General features: G+C 35.5%; 5 protein-coding genes and 1 pseudogene across 7 annotated transcripts; all 6 read right to left on the reverse strand.

The window, feature by feature from the left end:
• Positions 1 to 624: 624 nt before the first annotated feature.
• On the reverse strand, positions 625 to 4,260 carry LOC104756812 (valine--tRNA ligase, mitochondrial 1). Its single transcript, XM_010479459.3, has 3 exons — positions 3,929 to 4,260; positions 968 to 3,838; positions 625 to 870 (listed from the first exon to the last, which is right to left on the reverse strand). The coding sequence occupies exons 1-3, from the start codon at positions 4,216 to 4,218 to the stop codon at positions 867 to 869; spliced, it is 3,165 nt and encodes a 1,054-aa protein (XP_010477761.2). The 5' UTR covers positions 4,219 to 4,260; the 3' UTR covers positions 625 to 866.
• Positions 4,261 to 4,400: 140 nt separating this feature from the next.
• Positions 4,401 to 7,720, reverse strand: LOC104756813 (uncharacterized). 3 transcript variants are annotated; one of them, XM_010479460.3, is made up of 14 exons: positions 7,339 to 7,720; positions 6,864 to 7,016; positions 6,663 to 6,761; positions 6,377 to 6,478; positions 6,144 to 6,287; positions 5,937 to 6,031; positions 5,698 to 5,827; positions 5,517 to 5,621; positions 5,308 to 5,414; positions 5,181 to 5,232; positions 5,010 to 5,099; positions 4,833 to 4,917; positions 4,675 to 4,739; positions 4,401 to 4,578 (listed from the first exon to the last, which is right to left on the reverse strand). In XM_010479460.3, exons 1-14 carry the CDS (start codon positions 7,432 to 7,434, stop codon positions 4,495 to 4,497), a joined length of 1,407 nt encoding a protein of 468 aa, XP_010477762.2. In that variant the 5' UTR covers positions 7,435 to 7,720; the 3' UTR covers positions 4,401 to 4,494. The 3 variants fall into 3 exon arrangements, with proteins under 3 accessions (XP_010477762.2, XP_087352505.1, XP_019095160.2); XM_087496379.1 differs by having other exon boundaries at positions 7,105 to 7,348; XM_019239615.2 differs by having other exon boundaries at positions 7,109 to 7,340.
• Positions 7,721 to 7,823: 103 nt separating this feature from the next.
• On the reverse strand, positions 7,824 to 9,058 carry LOC104756814 (glutathione S-transferase U13-like). The gene is made up of 2 exons (XM_010479461.2): positions 8,516 to 9,058; positions 7,824 to 8,300 (listed from the first exon to the last, which is right to left on the reverse strand). Exons 1-2 carry the CDS (start codon positions 8,840 to 8,842, stop codon positions 7,947 to 7,949), a joined length of 681 nt encoding a protein of 226 aa, XP_010477763.2. The 5' UTR covers positions 8,843 to 9,058; the 3' UTR covers positions 7,824 to 7,946.
• Positions 9,059 to 9,146: 88 nt separating this feature from the next.
• Positions 9,147 to 9,519, reverse strand: LOC104759412 (uncharacterized; annotated as a pseudogene).
• Positions 9,520 to 14,428: 4,909 nt separating this feature from the next.
• On the reverse strand, positions 14,429 to 15,531 carry LOC104756815 (glutathione S-transferase U13). Its single transcript, XM_010479463.3, has 2 exons — positions 15,172 to 15,531; positions 14,429 to 14,941 (listed from the first exon to the last, which is right to left on the reverse strand). The coding sequence occupies exons 1-2, from the start codon at positions 15,496 to 15,498 to the stop codon at positions 14,585 to 14,587; spliced, it is 684 nt and encodes a 227-aa protein (XP_010477765.2). The 5' UTR covers positions 15,499 to 15,531; the 3' UTR covers positions 14,429 to 14,584.
• A 470-nt stretch (positions 15,532 to 16,001) lies between these two features.
• Positions 16,002 to 19,218, reverse strand: LOC104756816 (hydroxyproline O-galactosyltransferase GALT4). The gene is made up of 8 exons (XM_087496380.1): positions 19,089 to 19,218; positions 17,948 to 18,818; positions 17,572 to 17,810; positions 17,185 to 17,475; positions 16,984 to 17,112; positions 16,725 to 16,898; positions 16,510 to 16,617; positions 16,002 to 16,418 (listed from the first exon to the last, which is right to left on the reverse strand). The coding sequence occupies exons 2-8, from the start codon at positions 18,792 to 18,794 to the stop codon at positions 16,209 to 16,211; spliced, it is 1,998 nt and encodes a 665-aa protein (XP_087352506.1). The 5' UTR covers positions 18,795 to 18,818; positions 19,089 to 19,218; the 3' UTR covers positions 16,002 to 16,208.
• Between the last annotated feature and the right edge of the window lie 722 nt (positions 19,219 to 19,940).

Below are 19,940 nucleotides of genomic sequence, written 5' to 3' on the forward strand. Positions count from 1 at the left end.
CAATGCTCTTCTCTACCTTTGGGATGACATACATAATACCAATACAAATAAAAACTTCTAGTTCTAGTCTAGGCTAAGAGTGACTGAACACAAATGTATGTTGCGGTGCCAAGCTCAGCTCAACAAATTATATAGTTACCTGTGTCATATGGTGTCGCCTTCTTTCTTACATAATTAAAAACTCTTGTGGCCATCTTATATTTTTAGCTTTTTTATTTGAGATCTAGGAGAACATATGCATCTACAGTATCTTCATTTCTTTTTATGTTATAGAGGGTGTGTGTAACATAGATATTTTTGGAATGGTGCTATATGTTGAGTTGATAATAACAATAGAGTTCCAACGTTTTCAACGTTGTTGCCTTCTGGTCCCCCTACATGATTTGAATATTGGCTCCTTCTCCTTCTCTTTGGCAACGTTCACCACACTGTTACATAGAATATGTAAAATTAGTATGATTACAGTTATTTAGAGCATTCTGTTTTTGCCTGTGGTACAGGTTCAGCTGATAGGACTGTAATGCTAAGTCGAATTGTTTCAGCCGATAAGAAGATGAAGAAGACAAAGAAGAAGAGCAGAAGAAGACATATACTTGCATACATGTAATTGTAAATGTGATGATATGAAGAAAAAGTTTGTCAAGATAATAATGAAAATAATTGGTGGGTCACAATACGTTACAAAACTACATCATAAGCAGAACAGAGCAAACACAAATCACAAACTGTTTGATAAAGTCTTGAGACATTGTATCGGGCATATAAAGAATTTTGAACAGTACTACAGTAGTAATAGAAGCAGCAACAGCCTTGTTCCATTCCATAGCTTCTTCCACCTATTGAGTTCTAAATTGTCCACACTCCATTTAGCTGCATAACCAACAATTACGTTAATATCATCCCAACACACTACATATGTACTACTAATCCAATCTGCAAGTTCCATCTCGTTAATAAGAGTTTCTACCTTGTAATTGATGTCTCTGAAACAATATCGTCATCACCCTTCAAGAATCGGAGTTGTTCAATAAGCTTTGCGAGCTTCCTCAAATTGTCTTCCTTTATGTTTGCAGGGACCTTCTCTTCGTACCCACTAGCACCCATACTCTTCTGCAACTTCTCCTGTTGCTTTTCAATTTCTTTTATCTTGTTCATGGTTTTCTCACGTTCAGCTTCTGCATTAATTTCTGCTCCCTCCACTTTGAGATACACTTTGAGGCTCTCGTTCACCATCTTTCCAACAGCTGATCCAGCTTCGGCTGCTTTGTCTTCTCCACTCAACATAACCTCAAAGGATGAGAGCTTTGCAAGAGTTCTGATCTCCAGCTCAAGGGATTTCACTATCCCCAGTGTTAAAGCATTTCCACACAGAGCAAACGCATGCAATTTTCCATTCCCCTGGCTCTTTAGAGGCTCTTCAGCTCTCATTTCCCTAAGAGTTTTCACAGTCGCCAGAACCATGTCCATTTCGGTTTCCACCTTCTCGTTTGTCCACTTTTCTACGGGAGATGGGTAGTCACATATCATGATAGACGCCTTCCGTTCACAGTCTTGCGATGAAGGCAACCGCTGCCACAGCTCTTCTGTAACAAAAGGCATAAATGGATGCAGCAATCTCAAACCAGTTTCAAGACACACCCATAGAGCATCTTGTGCAAGAGTCCTGCTTGCGTTTTCAGAAAAAAAATAAGGTTTAATTGCCTCAATAAATACATCACAAAACTGGCTCTGCCACCAGGCATACACTGTGTCGGCAGCATCAAATAACTCAAAAGCATTCAAGGAATCCACTGTCTTTGATATTGCCTTATTTAGTACAGAAAGGATCCATTGGCAGCTGAAGGGCATGGTTTCAGGGCTTAGAGTTTGCACAGGAGGAGTATAGACCTCGGTAAGATTCATCATCCCAAATCTGACGGCGTTCCACAGTTTATTACACGAACGGCGGTAACCAACAACTCGTTGGACATCCATGTTGATTTTATCAGACTGGGACGTGTAGGATACAAGCGCAAATCGTAGAGCGTCAGTGCCACATTCCTCTATACCATTTGGAAAATCCTTCACCTGTCCCTCCTTGGCAACAACCAGCTCCTTCGGATCCAGGTTTCCATTTTCTAACCTGGCGTGTAGATCAGCAAGAGTGACACCGTTAATGACTTCAAGCGGATCAATGCCATTTCCAAGAGACTTTGACATCTTGCGGCCATGTGCATCACGTATCATGGGATGCAAAAAAACCTTCCTGAAGGGAACATCCCCACCACCCACTTTCATTCCTAACATAACCATACGAGCAACCCAGAAAAACAGAATGTCATGTCCAGTTTCAAGAACAGACGTTGGATAGAAAGCTTTCAAGTCCTCAGTTTCATCTGGCCATCCAAAAACAGATAACGGAGAGAGTCCAGAAGAAAACCAGGTGTCAAGCACATCAGGATCTTGGGAGAGCTCCAACAACTTCTTCCCAGCAAATTTATGTGCAACCTCTTTACGAGCTTCTTCCTCGGTTCTAGCAACAACCCAATGGTCGTTGTAAGCACCTGCTTCCTTAATTTGGTCTTCTTCTAAAGTGGCGTACCATGCCGGTATTCTATGTCCCCACCAAAGCTGTCTCGAGATGCACCAGTCATGAATGTTCTCTAGCCATCTTCTCCATTCTGCAGAGTACTGCTTCGGAATAAACTCGATCTTCCCGTCGGCGGCAACATCAAGAGCCTCCTTTGCCATCACGCTGCAACTCACGTACCACTGAGGTTTCATCATAGGCTCAGCAACATCACCACTTCTTGAGCAAATTCCAATTTTCATCTCGTTGTTTTTCTCACCTCTGTACAGCCCCTTCTTACGCAGAGCTTCAACAAGAGCTTCACGAGCGGCAAAGCGTGGCATCCCTGTGAATTCAGGCCCACCATTCGTGTTGATCCTTCCATCATCAGTGAAAATGTTGATGACCTTCAGATTGTGGCGCCTTCCTACATCGAAATCATCGGTGTCATGTGCTGGAGTTATCTTAAGACAACCAGTACCAACATTAGGATCAACAACTATCTCATCGCAGATGATTGGTAGCTTCCGCCCATTGAAGGGATGCACAGCAAACTCTCCGTGCAGGTGCTTGTATCTTGAATCAGCGGGATGAATAGCGATGGCGGTATCGCCGAGCATAGTCTCGATCCTAGTAGTGGCAACAACAACCTCACCGCCTCCTCTCTCGAGAGGGTAAGCAAATGAAGTGATAAGACCAAATTCAACTGGTTTCTCATACCCAGGGACTTTCACTAGTGTTCTTCCTTTGATGTCAATATGCTCAACCTCACGCTTAGAAAGGGCAGTGCTAAGGAAACAGTCCCAATGAACCAGCCGGAGATCCCTGTAGATAAGCCCTTCCTTGTGTAACCTTACAAAGGCCTCAGTGACAGCCTTTGATCGTTGCTCGTCCATCGTAAAACACTCACGGGACCAATCAAGAGATGAGCCCATACGACGTAGCTGTGATTTGATTGTACCACTTTTATTCTCTGTCCACTGCCACACATGGTTCAAGAATTCCTCACGGCCAAAGTCATGCCTGGTCTTTCCTGTTTCACGGGTAAGATTTTTCTCTACCACAAGCTGTGTAGCAATACCAGCATGGTCAAACCCGGGAACCCACAAAGCATTAAAGCCAGACATCCTCTTCCAACGAATCAGTGTGTCCTCCATTGCACATGTTAGTGCGTGACCAATATGCAATGCTCCTGTAACATTAGGAGGAGGAAGAACCATCACAAACGGTGGTTTGGAACTCGTAGCATCAGCCTTGAAAAACTCAGATTTCTCCCACCATTCATACCATCTGAACACAAAAACAACAAACAGAGCTCAGATTTAAACAATTGGTGAATCCAAAAATCAGAGAATAATTAGGGTTATAGAGAGGACTTACGATTTCTCCACAGCAGAAGGATTGTATTCTTTGGGCATCTGTGAAGATAACCTCTTCTTCTCGCCAATAGGAGTTTCCGGATCTAAGAACTCTTCTTCTTCTTCATCTTCTTTGCCAATCTTCTTCTCTGCAATTTTTGTTTTAGGTTTTGCTGACTTGACAACTTCTCTGAGCTTTGCTTTCTCCAAAGCTTTCTGCTTTTTCATCTCTTTTTCTTTAGCCTTCTCTTGGTTCCTCAATTTCCGTTCCATCTCCATATCCATCTTCTTCTTCTCCGCTTCTTCGGACATCAAGATTTTTTTTGTCAAAGTATCTTCTGTGATTTGTGAAGCAGACACGAATGTTATAGAGTACTACAAACGCAAAAGCTAGGTAGGGTTAGTGAAAAGGCGTTACTAAATGTAAAAGAGAAATATGGAAAATTTGACAGTTATGGGAATTTAGAAAATATGTAGAAAGATATACACACGAGTTAAAAAACAAAAAAAGATTTTACTCTTTTTGTATTTATTAAAAAACATGTACAATATTGTATTAAGTCATTATTTTGGTTTTTAAAGAAGAGTTTAGAAATAAGAAGATTCCAGTGTCTTAGCTCTGTCTCCTGCACTCCTAGACTCTGCATTGCCTTCCATAATGTAACTCTTCTCCTGTCACCACAAAAAATTACTGTCATTGCAAAACCAAAAACCCCATTGTTGACAATATGATAAAAAAAAAAAAATTGAATGCAAGTATTATCTTACCAGTAAACGCCAGATGAAGGGAACACCATCTCTGACCTTAAGCTTCTTTCTGATCACTTCTTCCGCTGCATACATCAGAGCCAATAGCTTTTATTGTTGTTATATAACACTAAACAAGATGAATATCCAACTATACTGAGTCTACAAACAAGCCATACCAGTCGAGGATTGGCCTGTCTTTAGCAGCAGCTGGCACCACATTTCATTGAAAACATCTATCTGTTCATCTGATGCCCCGACGATCTATTATTAATCATCAAACAGTTTTAATAAGAACCATCAAAAGGTGTTTGATCAAGAAATTTCGTGAGTTCGATGCTAGAGGTTTAGTTTACCTTGTAACCAATGACGTTAAACTCTGACCCGAGTAGTTCTAAAGCCTCTTTGTAGTTACCCCTCGCGAACTCATACACAGCTTCCCCGAGCTGATATGAAAACAAAACTGATATTGAGTTACTACTACTTGCGGTGAAAAAGATAATCAGAGAGGGGGGAATAAACCAAACCTGAATCCCTTTCTGCATCACTTGTTGTTTCTTCGTATTCATCTTTGATAATCTGCAAGTAGGACACAGGTTGACGACAAATCCGGTATCAGTTAGAAACAGTAGAAGAAAATAAATTCATACTAACCGGAACTTCAGACCCTCAAGTAATTCATGAGCTCTTGAAGTCTCTCCAACCTTTGCTAATGCCCAAACTATCAATATATCAAGGTGCCACTCCAAATACCAGTTTGCCTGACATGTTAAAAGAAGTGGCAGAGGAATGAAAACCTATGGAACTGGATAACTTAGAACTGCAAATGACATGGGATGATGTATCACTAGTGCATGGCTTACCTGATCAGTTAAACGAACTGCAACAACTTTGAGACGGTCTTCAAAACTATCAAGAGCATCTCTTACATCCAAACGCAGCAACAAGCCCAATGCATTGAGATAAACCTAAAGAGTTGCAGGCAGTTGAATATTGGATAGAGGAAGCAAAAGCATAAATTTCTGAAATTGAATGTATAATTACTTCAGGAGGAACGGCATCGTCTTTCTCCAGTTCTTTCCAGATGTGATCATCATAGATTTCCTCTACTTTACTCAATGGTGCCCCTCCTTCCAAGTAACAAAGAGCAACATGCCACCAATTGTGTGTATACCTAACAATTTTATACATGTTTAAGTAAAATTTATTAGGGGTTCTAAATGATAAGAGAAGAGCTTGATAATATGTGAGGGCCTTCTTCAAGTAAGTGAGAAATGCTTTACAAGAAAGATGAGCAAGGAGGCCAAGACTCTGAACGTTCTTCCATGAACTCCACTGCTTCTTTAAAACGACATTCATGTTGAAGAACATGACATAACTATAACAAAAATATTATCAGTAAAGAACTACTGAGTGATAAGTTTTGAATGGAAACTGAGAATAAGGATGCAAATGTTTTATGTTATGTCAAAATTGTTAGAGAAACTCACACAGTGATGTGCCCAGGCGTCTTCTTTTTTTATCTCATAGCCTTTTCTGGAAGCTGCAGCAGCTTCTTCCATTCGACCAAGTTCTAACAATGGGAACGCAAGCATACCGTGTATGTAACTTTCTTCTTGATTCGCAGGTAGAACCTACAATATCAAGCAGATACACAATTAACATCAATAGCCATAGATGGTGAATCATTTACTGAACATCAATTCAATTAGAACTAGATTACCTGCTGAACAAGACCCAAAAAGGGTTCAGGTTGACCCATGTAGAAACATAAAAGCTGTGCTCTTTTCAGAGAGGCCAAATCCTTTGGGAATCTTTTAAGTAGCTGCAACCAACAATTTGGATTAAAAAAAAAAGGGACTCAAAAATGACATAGCAATCTAACTACAACAAGTCTCATAGGAATCATACAGCCACTGGACTTTTACATCCCAAACCAGAATCGTTGTATTGGTGTCAGATTCAAAAAGATAACACTAGACTCTAGGATATAACATCTGAGAACCAACCTCGGTGTGCATTTCAAAAGCCAAGTCATCATCTCTGTCTGCAGAGATCAGGTAAGTAACAGCCTCAAAAACAGCTTTCTCATAAGGTGTAGATTGTTCCTAAAAAAAAACCAAGGAACAAAACCCTAAACTTCAAGATATTGCCCACAAAACCCAAAGTAGAATATGAACTCCAAGGCAGTGGAAAACAATAAGACTCACGAGATTGGATGTGGCAGCTTTTACGAATGAATTAGCTCTGGAATGATCAGATGAAGAAAGGTAATGAGCAGCTAATATATTGCCCAAAACACAATCTTTATCGTAGATTGGTGCTTCTAGAATCACTTTCCTATTCCTCCCATAGATAAGAACCTTCATAAACAACAGAACATGATCAACAACAAGAATGAACTGAGATAAATTACAAAGATGGAAACTTTTAAGAGACAGCAGAAGCTACCCACAAGACAGTAATTAGAAACCCCCAAAATTGAGCTACATAATGGGTCAAGACTCATAAAATGATCAAACCCTATTCATAAATCCGATTAAAGAATCAAAAAATTGATACTTTTTCCTAGATACCAAAGAATAAAAAAATAAATCTCAATTCGCATCTTAAGATCAAATGTTCAAAATCGATTTCATGAGACATAGTCTGTAACTAAAGATGGTGATAATCAAAGATTTTAACCTGTTGAAAATAGGAGTTAATTGCGTGGATGCAATCATCAGAAAAGGTATTAACTTCGTAACCCCACCGAACACATCTAAGTGTTTTCTTCTCCATTTCAAGAGTCACAGAGCTTTCTTCGTCTTCTATCTCAAAAATCGCAGCTTTTCTATATACGAACACTTCCGTCTCTGTTTTGGATTAGGATGATTTCAGATAATATAGACAGCGATTTTTTTTTCAGCAGTTTCCTTGTCGTTGTCATTAATCATTTTAAGCTAACACGAGTTCGTGTCTTTTGTTATATGAGTGACGTCTCACTTTGGCATTTTCTCTACTTTTGGATAATGTACAATTTTGTTATTTTAGTAAAATAAACAATTAACGCCAAAGTTTTTTATACAAAGCTAAAAACAAACAAAAACATGCTTAAATAGATAATTATCATAGACTCATTACTAACACACTAAGCCAAAAAAAAAAAAGCCAACTAACCACATGAGAGAAAGAAAAATCCAAAGTGGCATATATGATTAGGCAAATACATAGAGAACTTCATACGAAACTCTCAAAGAAGACAAATCTTATTCACTCGTTCATTTATTTATTTCCCTCCCCCCACACACACATTACTTTGGAAACTTCAGCTTTGCGAACGCGACGTACTCATCGACACTTGCCACGTACGGCTTAACAGCTTCATGGGTCTTGAACCTCTCTGCCCATTTCATCAACCCGGGTGTTGTCTCTTCTTGGAGAAACTTGACGCCGGAAAACACCTCAATCACGGAGATTGGACCTAAAAGTGTTCCACATGCAATGTCGAGGTACCCTATGTTTTCTCCACCGAAGAACCCTAACCCTTTGCTGCTCTTCTGAAACGTCTCTTCTAGTATCCCCAAACACTCCATCAGCTTTCCTGCCGCCACCATTCTCCCTTCCTCGTCTTTTGCTCCTGCCGCCGCATTTAGCGACTCGAAACACTGTTTCATACAACACATAAACATAAAACTCTTGAGTTGTTGACTTAACATCTGATATCTTCTCTGTTTCTAATCTCCACTCAGATCTATATTCGAATATCAAGATCTAAGCATTTAGTTTGACTTCACGAACCAAAGTTTCAAACTTTAACAAGCAAAACAGAGCATGTGTAACATAGATCCATGACCATGGAAATGAGTGTAAACTCGTTTACCTTGTCGTCGACGTACTGAGCCCAGAACCGAGCATATGCGCGATCGTAAGGTTGAGACGGAAGGATGGAAGGATCAGATGACCAAACTTCATCGACGTACTGAACGATGTTGAGGGATTCACAGATGGAGACGTCACCATGGATGAGGACAGGGACTTTCTTGTGGATGGGGTTAGACTTGATAAGGAGTTCACTTTTTAACTTAATAACATCAGGTTCGTCTAAGTACTCGTACTTGACAGATTTCAAGTGTAGAGCCACTCTAGCCCTAAGGGCAAAAGGGCTTGACCAAGCACCTATCAGCTTCACTGTATCGTTCTGTGCCATGTTTTCTCCTAGTTTTTATTTATCTGAACCTATTCAGGTGAGTGTGTGTTTATATAGAGAGTTGAGAGTTAGGGAGAAAAGTGGAATTAAGGGTCGTAATTCTCGTCAGCTAGTGGCATGTGAGAGTCAAAGGCGGTGACGCGGTGTCTTCTAGAACACCAAGTTATATAAACTATGAACACCAAAAGAATCACAAAACCACTTCCTATGTAACTCATATATTTGTATACCATTATATTTATTTATGCGGACATAAGGTTAGAAATGTTATTATTTGATTGGTCATTGAATTGCCTTAAGGTGCTTAACCAGTCTCGAGGCCAAGATACACTTCAAGATAACCAACAGTAACGATATTTTCACTGGTGTCTAAATTCTCAAGTTTGACCTTACGGTAGACATGTCCAAATACACTTCAAGTATTTGTCTTCATGGGCAATGATGTATTTGCTCTTCCAATAAAAACCGGTCTGTGTCAGTTGAATTTACACTGAACAACTCCAAATTGAAAAACGATGCAGCCTTGTGTTAAAGGAAGATACAGAACCTCACGGAACTCAAGATCTGTGTTAGTTGTCACAATCTTTGTTTGGCATGGATCATCTTCGTTTGTCCTTGTAGTTGTATTTCTTCTCACCACGGTCGCCAATTTTTGATGCTCCTACTACCATTACAAATAAGTTCTTTTTTTTTGGGTTTCTCTATCTACACACAAGAAATATTGATGATGTTATTAGTTTGTTTGCTATTTAGAGAACTAAGATTCAGGCCCCCCGTGATGTCGAGGGAGAAATATTTTAGGAAAAAAAATAAATAAAATTTAAAATTATACATTATAAAATCATTTGAATGTAATAAAATAGTTTGAATACATAAACATTAAACATAAACTGTTACAAAAAAACACAACCATCAAAATGAAAATTTATAACAAAAAATATTATGTAGAATAGACGCAACTTTGCAAAAAAATATTGTTTAAAGTATTATAAATATAAGGTTTTTTTATGAAGAATTATGGTAAAGTTACAATTAAAAAAAATCATTATGACAAAGTAATCCTAACTGAGAATATTGAACAAATGGTTGTAATGAGTAAATATAATTTTCTATTAAATAAATATAATTAAAAACAAAATAATACTCCCTCCGTTTCAGTATATAAGATGTTTTGGCCTCTCTTTTTTGTTTCAAAGTATAAGATGTTTTGTAATTTTCCATGCGAATTTTAATATATATTTAATAATCTGTAATCATTTTTCTTACAGTCATCTTTATGATTAGTTGAAATTTTTTTAATTTAAATATATATGATACTTTCTAAAAGAAAAATAAACTATCTTAATATGTGTGCATTTACCTTAAACATCCTATATTTTGAAACAAAAGAAGTATAAATTTTAAATATTAAAATAATTTTAAAATGAAAAGTTACGATAAATAGATGCAACGCAACTATAAATTATATATTAAGTTTTATTAAATTCCTATATTGCTATAATTATTTTTAAATTTTAGTTAGATTATAGAATAACGTTGAATATTAAATATTAATATTCAAATTATTTAGATTAAATGTAAAAACGGAAAATTTGTTTCAACGATTGATTTGTTAGTTATTGATAAAAAAGACAAATATATAGAAAGTTCAAAAGACATGACTATTTAAATAGACACACCTATTAGAACGAAAAGTTGTGATGAAAAAATATGAATTAAATATAGTGAAAAGACACAACTCTGAAATGAACAGATACAACTGTTTGAGTTTTTAAAAAAGGATAAAACGATTTTCTTACAAAAAAATACTAAGCAAAGTCGCAACTGTTATTCGTATTTATTCAGATTGTTATTCTTATTTTTAAATATTAAACTAATTTTTTAACAAAAAGTTACGATAAAAATAGACGCAACTGTAAATTCTATATTAAGTTGTATTAAATTTCTCTATTGCTGAAATCATTTCTAAAATTTTAGTTAGTTTATAGAATAACGTTGAATATTAGATATTTTATTATTTAGTTTCAACATAAAATGGACTAAAAGACATGAATATTTGAATAGACACACCTATTAGATCGAAAAGTTGTGATGAAAAGATATAAATAAAATATAGTGAAAAGACACAACTTTACAATAAACAGATACAACGGTTTGAATTTTTTAAAAAAATTATGAAAAGGTGCTACGAAAAATCGCAAATGTTGTGTCTGCACTTGATTTCACCTAATAACCCATATAAACTGCTTTTAAATAGAAGACATCTTTATTACCATATTGAGAAGTCAAATTCAAAAATTCATTATATAATCCATCTAACTCTTGAAAAAAAAACTCTAAGTATTTTATGAAATTTTTCTATTTAAAATTAACTAAAAGTTGTAAATTAGATTTGTTATTCCAAAAAACTTTTGTTAAATCAAGAATTGGAGGAATATTTTTACTTTTAAAAGAATGAATGCCAGAGAACAATTTAGAAAGCTGTAAAAGCTGTTGATATTGAAATTTTATATTATTTTGTGTCATGGCAAAAAAATTAAAACAGTTCAAAAAGATAAATATATCTAAATTTTAAAAGAGACGAATATGAATAAACACAACTCTACAATGAACAGTTGCAACTTTACAAAAAATCCGTTAAAATGAATAATCACAACTTTTTGTAAAACACACAATTTATTTTTTCTACAGATTTTTTTAAAATAATATCCAAAAGGTGGTTGAAAAAACACAACTTTTTGTGGTATTTATTTGGATTGCTATTATATATAGACATTAGATTTTTATATTTAAAATTAACTAAAAGTTGTAAATTAGATTCATCATTCCAAAAATATTTTGTTAAATCAAGAATTGGAAGAGTTTCTTTACTTTTAAAAGAATGAATGATAGAGAATAATTTATAAAGCTGTAAAAACTGTTGATATTAAAATTTTATATTATTTTGTGTCATGACAAAAAAAATGAAAACAGTTCAAACAGATAGATTTCAAAAGATATGAATATTTGGATAAACACAATACTACAATGAACAGTTGCAATTTTACAAAAAAATCGTTACAATGAAAAATCGCAACTTTTTGTAAAACATACAATTTAAATTTTTTACATAATTTTTTAAAAAATTATTCAAAAGGTACGATTAAAAAAACACAACTTTTGGTGGCATTTATTCGGATTGGGTTTAGATATATTAAAATGTCAAATCCAAAAACTCACTATGTAATCCATCTAAATCTTGGAAAAATACTCTAGGTATTTTCACTAAACTTTTATATTTAAAATGAACTAAAAGATGTAAATTAGATTCATCATTCCAAAAATTTTTTGGTAAATCAAGAATTAGAGGAATTTCTTGACTTTTAAAAGAATGAATGCTAGAAAATAATTTAGAAAAATGTATAAATCGTTGAGATTTAAATTTTAGTTGATTTTGTATCATGGCAAAAAAATGAAAACAGTTCAATCAGATAAATATATAGATTTCAAAAGATATGAATGATCCAATCAACACAACTTTACAGTGAACTGTTGTAAATTTTCATAAATAACTATTCTAATGATCCATCACGACTTTTCAGAAAATATCCAAAATGTATTATTTAAAAAACACAATTGTTGGTCGCATTTATTCGGATTGTTATTATTATATAGATTATTTAACCAAAAATTATCATAACATCTCTTTATAATAAGAGTAAAAATATTTAAGAATTTAAAAATTATATCTTGAAAATAATGATTATATTAATTATTTTTGATTTTCATATATCTGTTACAAAATTAACAACGTAATAAGAGTAAGTGTTTTCTTCTCCATTTCGAAAGTCACAGAGCTTCGTCTTCTACCTCAAAAATCGCAGCTTTTCTATATACGAACACTTCCGTCTCTGTTCTGGTCATTAGGATGATTTGAGATAACATAGACACCGATTTCTTTTTCAGCAGTTTCCTTGTCGTTGTCATTAATCATTTTAAGTTAACACGAGTTCGTCTCTTTTGTTGTTACTTGTTAGTGACGTCTCACTTGGTTTTTCTCTCCTTTTGGACAATGTACAATTTTGTTTTTTTAAGTAAAATAAAGTAATAAACAATTAACGCCTAAAGTTTTTTTTAATGCATTATACAGGTTTGTTTTCATAGTCTATCTATATAACAAACAAAAACATGCTTAAATTGATATTATCATAGACTCATTAGTGACGCACTAAGACCATGTATAATGGTTTTTTCTTTCAACACCCTCCACCTCAACTTTTAACATTCCACATCATTTTCTCTTTCTTCTACCTAATCATTCAACACCCAAATTAATTTTAACCTCTCCAATAGTTTTGTTTAATAAAATTCAATACCTTACCCTACTATTTTCACTTAATTTGAAAACACATATTTATAATAATAATTAAAATTAATAAAAGTTACATTATTATTTTTAAAATTGAAAATTTATATTTTTAGCTAATTTTTAATATAACAAAATTATAAAATATAAAATAAACAAGAGTTTATTAGAGAAGAATTTGAAAAATATACTAGAAATGATGATTTTTTTGTATCGGAATAAAATGAACTAAGTCTCTATTTATAGAGTATAAAAAATGTTAAATTTTGATATAAAAATTATTTTATAAAAATTATATTTACTACATAATAATTGATTTTGAAATTAAAAATGTAAAAAAAAATCTTGAAAATCTTACTCTTCAATAAGAATACAACACATGTCTCTCTCTCCTAACCTTTTTCCTTTTCGACAAAAAAAAAAAGAAAAACAAAAACAAAAGTTAGAACGTAGCATATGTGATTGTGGGCCCCAAAAAATCAGATTCAACATGTTGAATTGATTCAACCAGAATGAATCCACGTAGATTTTTTATTTTCTTCAACACCCTCATTGCAGTAATTAAGCAGTTGAATAATTTTTTCAACAACCTCATTGCACATAGCCTAAAGGCACCTCATTTTGAAGAGAATAAATCTTCAAAATAAAGATTTGATGGTGGTTTGCTCCAATAATGAATCCTTAAAAAAAACTAATTAATTTGTAATATAGTTTTTAATATTTACAAAATTCACTAATAATTACAAAAACTAATAAATAAATATATAACATACATTTTATTTATTATACAACCCAAAATATTAATTATTTTATTATACAACACACAATATTACATAATAAAGGTTACATGATAATATAAATTACATGTACAGTATAAATGTTACAAAGTTACATATAAAATAACAAATTAATCAAGCATTATTTTCGTAATGCTCCCATATGTGATCAGTCAAAGCATTCCAAAGTGATAAATGAGCCTCTTTTATTTTTTATTTTGTTTATTAAATTTATTTTAGTGTGCTTAAGTTTTCTTAATTAAATTTTATATAATTATTTAAGAAAGACATAAATATAGGGACTAAACTGAAAATAAAAAAAGTAGTTTTGAGGTTCTCAAAATTTGAAGATTTGAAAACTTGTTGGATTGTCAAAAAATCTTAAAATTTGAAGTTTTAAGGGCTTGTTGGAGATGCCCTAAGCCAATAATCACATGAGATGAGAGATAGAATAGAAGAAAGAAAAATCCAAAGTGGCATATGATTAGGCAAATACAGAGAACTTCATACAAAACTCTCAAAGAAGACAAATCTTATTCATTCCATCATTTATTTATCCCCCCCCCCCCCCCCCCCACACACACACACACACACGACTTTGGTATTTGGAAGCATTACACTTCACTGAATGCTGAACTTCTGCTTTGCGAATGCAACCAACTCTTCGACACTTGGCATGTACGGCTTAACAGCTTCATGGGTCCTGAACCTCTCTGCCCATTTCATTAACCCTGGTGTTGTCTCTTCTTGGAGAAACTTGACGCCAGAAAACGCCTCGATCACGGAGATCGGACCTAAAAGTGTCCCACATGCAATGTCGATGTAACCTATGTTTTCTCCTCCGAAGAACCCTAACCCTTTGCTGCTCTTCTGAAACGTCTCTTCTAGTATCCCCAAACACTCCATCAGCTTTCCCGCCGCTGCCTTTCTCCCTTCGTCGTCTTTTGCTCCGGCCACCGCATCTAATGACCCGAAACACTGTTTCATACAACACATAAACATAAAACCCTTGAGTTGACTTAATATCTGATTTCTTCTCTGTTTCTAATCTCCAGTCAGATCTCTATTGGAATATCAAGATCTAAGCATTTAGTTTGACTTCACGAACCAAAGTTTCAAACTTCAACAAGCAAAACAGAGCATTTTAAAAACTTTAACTAGCAAAACAGAGCATGTGTATCCATGGAAGTGAGTGTAAACTCGTTTACCTTGTCGTCAACGTACTGAGCCCAGAACCGAGCAGATGCGCGATCGTAAGGTTGAGAAGGAAGGATGGAAGGATCAGAGGACCAAGCTTCATCGACGTACTGAACGATGTTAAGGGATTCACAGATGGAGACGTCACCATGGATGAGGACAGGGACTTTCTTGTGGATGGGGTTAGACTTGATAAGGAGTTCACTCTTTGACTTAAGAACATAAGGTTCGTCCAAGTACTCGTATTTGACAGATTTCAAGTGTAAAGCCACTCGTGCCCTAAGTGCAAAAGGGCTTGACCAAGAACCTATCACCTTCACTGTATCGTTCTGTGCCATGTTTTCTCCTAGTTTTTATTTATCTGAAACCTATTCATTCAGGTGAGTGTGTGTTTATATAGAGAGTTGAGAGTTAGGGAGAGAAGTGGAATTAAGGGTCGTAATTATTGTCAGCCAGTTGCATGTGAGAGTCAAAGGCGGTGACGCGGTGTCGTCTAGAACGCTGATTTTTATTTTATTACTGCAATAGCGATGGCTTTAATATTGACCTCTGCAGCAAATACTTAGGCCCTGGTCGGAACAGGGTCTTATTGGGGGTGCTAACCTAGAACTGTTAAGTAAATCCAAGATTGGTTTTGCCGCCTTAAGGTTGTATAAGCCGAAAAACATAGCCGTTTATGCTTTACCTTTTGGTCTCTCTAAACTGCCGCTTTAACACAGCCGGCCACACAGTCAAAGAAATCCAGACCCACCTTAAGTCACTCTTAAGTCTTAATATTCACTAAAAATTCAAAACCTTCATCAAATAGGCCTGATTACTTGCAGTACTGCTGGATTATATATTTTGTAAACACTGCAAAAACAATCTGACATTTCAGTCAAATTTTCAAGAGCTCTTCATTATGTTATATATATATATATAGATACATTATATATTGTTTCTATATATACAGAGATCTAAACAGTTAGCTCCATAATCTTCCCATCTGCTTCTTCATTTTACTTTCTAACGAAAAATTCCAGAATCCGGCAAAAAAAGCAACGTTATGTCATCTCATGTTGCAGCATTGGGGCTTCCCGAGTCTCTGCAGCTTATCCCACATGCAAATCATCTGGCGAGGCGACTGATAATGAGCAGTGAAGTAGTCTTCTATGCAGCCAAACTGGCAGAACTTGAGGCTGTGAACTACTGCCACTGGTCTAGTCTTGTTGAACTTCTCCACCCACATTCCCATGCTCACATCTTCCATCTTAAATAACTGCAATAACCAATAAGTACAAGACCAATTCTTTATTGTTTCTTGGATGGAGTCACCTCAAAATCTTGTATATACGTAAAGGATAACTTACCCTTAATTTTTTCTGTTCAAAATCATCAACGATGAACTTAGCTATATCATATGACAAGATGTAACCCGGACCATTTGCGTATGGAGGATAATACTCTTCTGGCCATTCCTGATTTCACACAATTAAGAGAATAATCAACATATTGTCTAAACACCATATGTTTCCTGTTACCTGTTCAGCTCAGCTGAGTTTTGGGTTTGCTAGAAAATCTATACCTCGAATGTCACAGCCCATTTCCCAGTGCGCAGAGGCTTATGGTAGAAGTTAATGTTTCCAATATAAAGGCTCTCTCTTCCCTTAACCTTTTCTGCTTCCTGGATCACTGCATCTACTCGCACAAATGTATCATCGTCACATTTCATAACATACTTTGCCGCCACTGTGTTAACCTACAATATATTTCCCAGATGAATAATTAGAACAGTAATAAAAGGTAAGGAGAAGAACACAAAAGAGCAGGGACGAAGACATTACCCCATATTCACAAATGGCAACCGTCTTGAGCACAACAAGGTCATAATGATCCATGTACGGTACTATGACAATATCACCAAAGTACTCTGCTTCTTTCTTTAAATCCACATTGACTTCCTTTCTTGCATGCTGCAAGATCAATTAGCATAATAAACAAAATGGAGTTAAACCAATGACTGTCTTTCAAAGAGTTGTGCTTACCAATGCCACAAAGAACCGAGCAACAACTTTGGATGATCTGACAAGCTTTTGCTGCATCCATGACTTCCTCACTGCCATTCTCTCAGCAAAATGGTTACCAGCAGAGAGAATTCCGATAAACAACTCCACAGGCTTTTCAGGCAACGAAGGAGCTTTCCAAATGCTTTGCATCTCCAGATGCTTCTGCGGAGCAAAACTCGGATTTGTTGAGGGTAACGAGGCAGCATAGACAGAATGCACATCAATATTCCCCTTCACTGCTAATCCAGTTGCATCCTCAAGAACAAACCCCTGACAAAAAAAAAGACATTATACCAGTCAATACTAAAACCATTCCATCAACAAGTTCTGCAAATTAACAAGCGGTTGTTAATCAGTTATACTCACGGTTCTATAAGGGAAAGACGTGATATGTCTCCCATTAACACTAATGTGATAACCTTCCATGCCAGCTCTAAGTGTAAGAACAAAAAGCTTCCCTTCATCAAAAGGGTATGGCCAATCATGAGCCATCATCTTCTTCCTCCGACCCATCAACCTATTCAACCACCATGTCTTCTTCGATTTATCAGAATCTTCACCACCATCATCCCTCTTCCACCTCTCACATTTCACCTCTCCATCAACTATCACAAAAATTAAAGTTCTCATCTTTCTCATCACAATTATATATAAAAAAACTAACCTTTAATATAAACAAGTTGAACACTAAACAATAGTTTTAAAGTCAACTTAAGTCAGACATAAGAAAAACATAAGTTACCAGATTCGTCTTCATCACTAGATTCACGACCATCACAACGCAAACTTGAACCCCATTGCATACGGTAACAAGTGTTATGCTCAATCACAGGCCTCCCACTCCAATCACCTTTAATCCTCGGGTTAAAATGAAGAATCCGAGGCGGATCTTCACCATCAACAGCTTTCAAACCTTGCAGCTCCATCATAAACTGACTCACCATAGCCTTCTTATCACCACTCTTCTCAACGTGTGCCCAATGCGGCGTCGCCACAACGGTAATATGAGAACCCAACGTTAACCCACAGGGCAAAACCAAGATCCGGCTCCGGTTCACAAACTCAGACCCGGTAACCGTAACGTTATCAGGACATATCTCAATCCGGGTCATAACCGGAGCTTCTTCGGGTTTGATTAAACCCGAATCGAGTCCGTCCCACATTGCTTTCCCCATCGAAATCGCGTTCTTGGCTGTTTTGTGAAAGATTGAGAACTCGTCGCTGAATCCGCCATTGTCGAAAGAGCTCTCGTTGACGAAAATATCAGAGACGGACTTAAACTCTCGCATTCTCCGCTCCGGGACTCGACCCACCCGACCCGGATCCTTGAAAAGTCGATGTGGGTCTTCTTCTTCTTCTCCAAGAACCAAATTTGCTTCTTTACTATTACCACCACCGAGAACCATATGTCTCGGTAACGAGTCAGAGGAACCATCGTCATCAGAACTGGAGACAGAACCGGTTGTTCTAAACATGAATGGGATCTCAAAGCTCATGCAGAGGAAGTAAAAGAGAAGAAGAGCTAATAAGAACTGAACAAGTCCGAATCTTGACTGTGAAACAGAGTTCTCGAGTTTAGACTTCTTCATTGCTTCACACAGATTACAAAATCCCTAGAAAACACACACACAAATTTTGGAGAATGATATAAGAAGAAGAAGAAGAAAGAGCTCACAAATTTGGGTAAGCCATTAATAAGAAAGAAGAAGAAGAAAGAATTATAGAAAGATAGTGAAAGAAAATTCAACGAAAGAATTAAACTTTTATTGGGAAAAAATCTTGACTTTGGGTTTCCCAACTTTAAAGCACAATTTGGAAGAAAACAAAAAAAAAAAAAAAAAAAAAGCTTTGAACAGAACAACACAGAGAGAGAGAGAGATTACAAGTTTTTTTTTGGTAACCGGCGTGTACGACGAAGATGGAAAGCCAGTTATTGTTTAAACTACGTCGTTTTCCATCGAATTGGTTAATAATTTGTAGAAGAACATATTTTAGTGGTTGTGTTGTGTGTTATTTTGTGTGTGTTAGTTAAGTAAGTCCTTTATATAAGAAAGCTTTGATTAAATAATGAACGGTAAAAAACTACACACACATGAAATTAAACGGTGATCATTGGGACGTTCACATTTGTATATACAAAACTCCAAATTATAATGCAAATAACCGCTAATAACGTTATTAATTTATAACTTTCGGTTATAGTATACTATTTCTTTGGCTCAGATTCCAAGTGAAAAAATATCACAAGAAAAAGAGTAAAAGCCTTAATGAGTTTATTTTCATAGTTTTTTAAATGATTATTAGAATAATAACAGCCAGGTGGGTTCGAATAGGATACCCACCACACATTCTCAATAGTTTTTTTTTTTTTTTTTTAAACGTAACCATCTTTTTTTGTTTTTTTAAATGCAGTTTTACAAATAGACAAAGTCACAACGTCGTTTATGGTCGTGTCGGTGTGAACGTTGTTTAGTTTCGTTTGCCCAATCACAATTCTCATTTATATTAGTCGTTGTCCATGCCGTTTAGTTTCGCTTTCACTACTATTCTCATTTCTCAAATTCAAATTTTAAAATCATTTTTAATGGGACCATATATATATATATATATATACCACAGAAATATACAAAAACACGTTTCCAGATTTATGAAATAGTATTGAACTTGTGTGTTTACTTACAATATGTTTGGTATATTCAAAATCTGATTTTGTTTTGCTGGAATTATGGAAAATA

This window comes from Camelina sativa, chromosome 17 (genome assembly GCF_030686135.1).
Source record: "Camelina sativa cultivar CO46 ecotype springtype chromosome 17, ASM3068613v1".
NCBI lineage: Eukaryota > Viridiplantae > Streptophyta > Magnoliopsida > Brassicales > Brassicaceae > Camelina > Camelina sativa.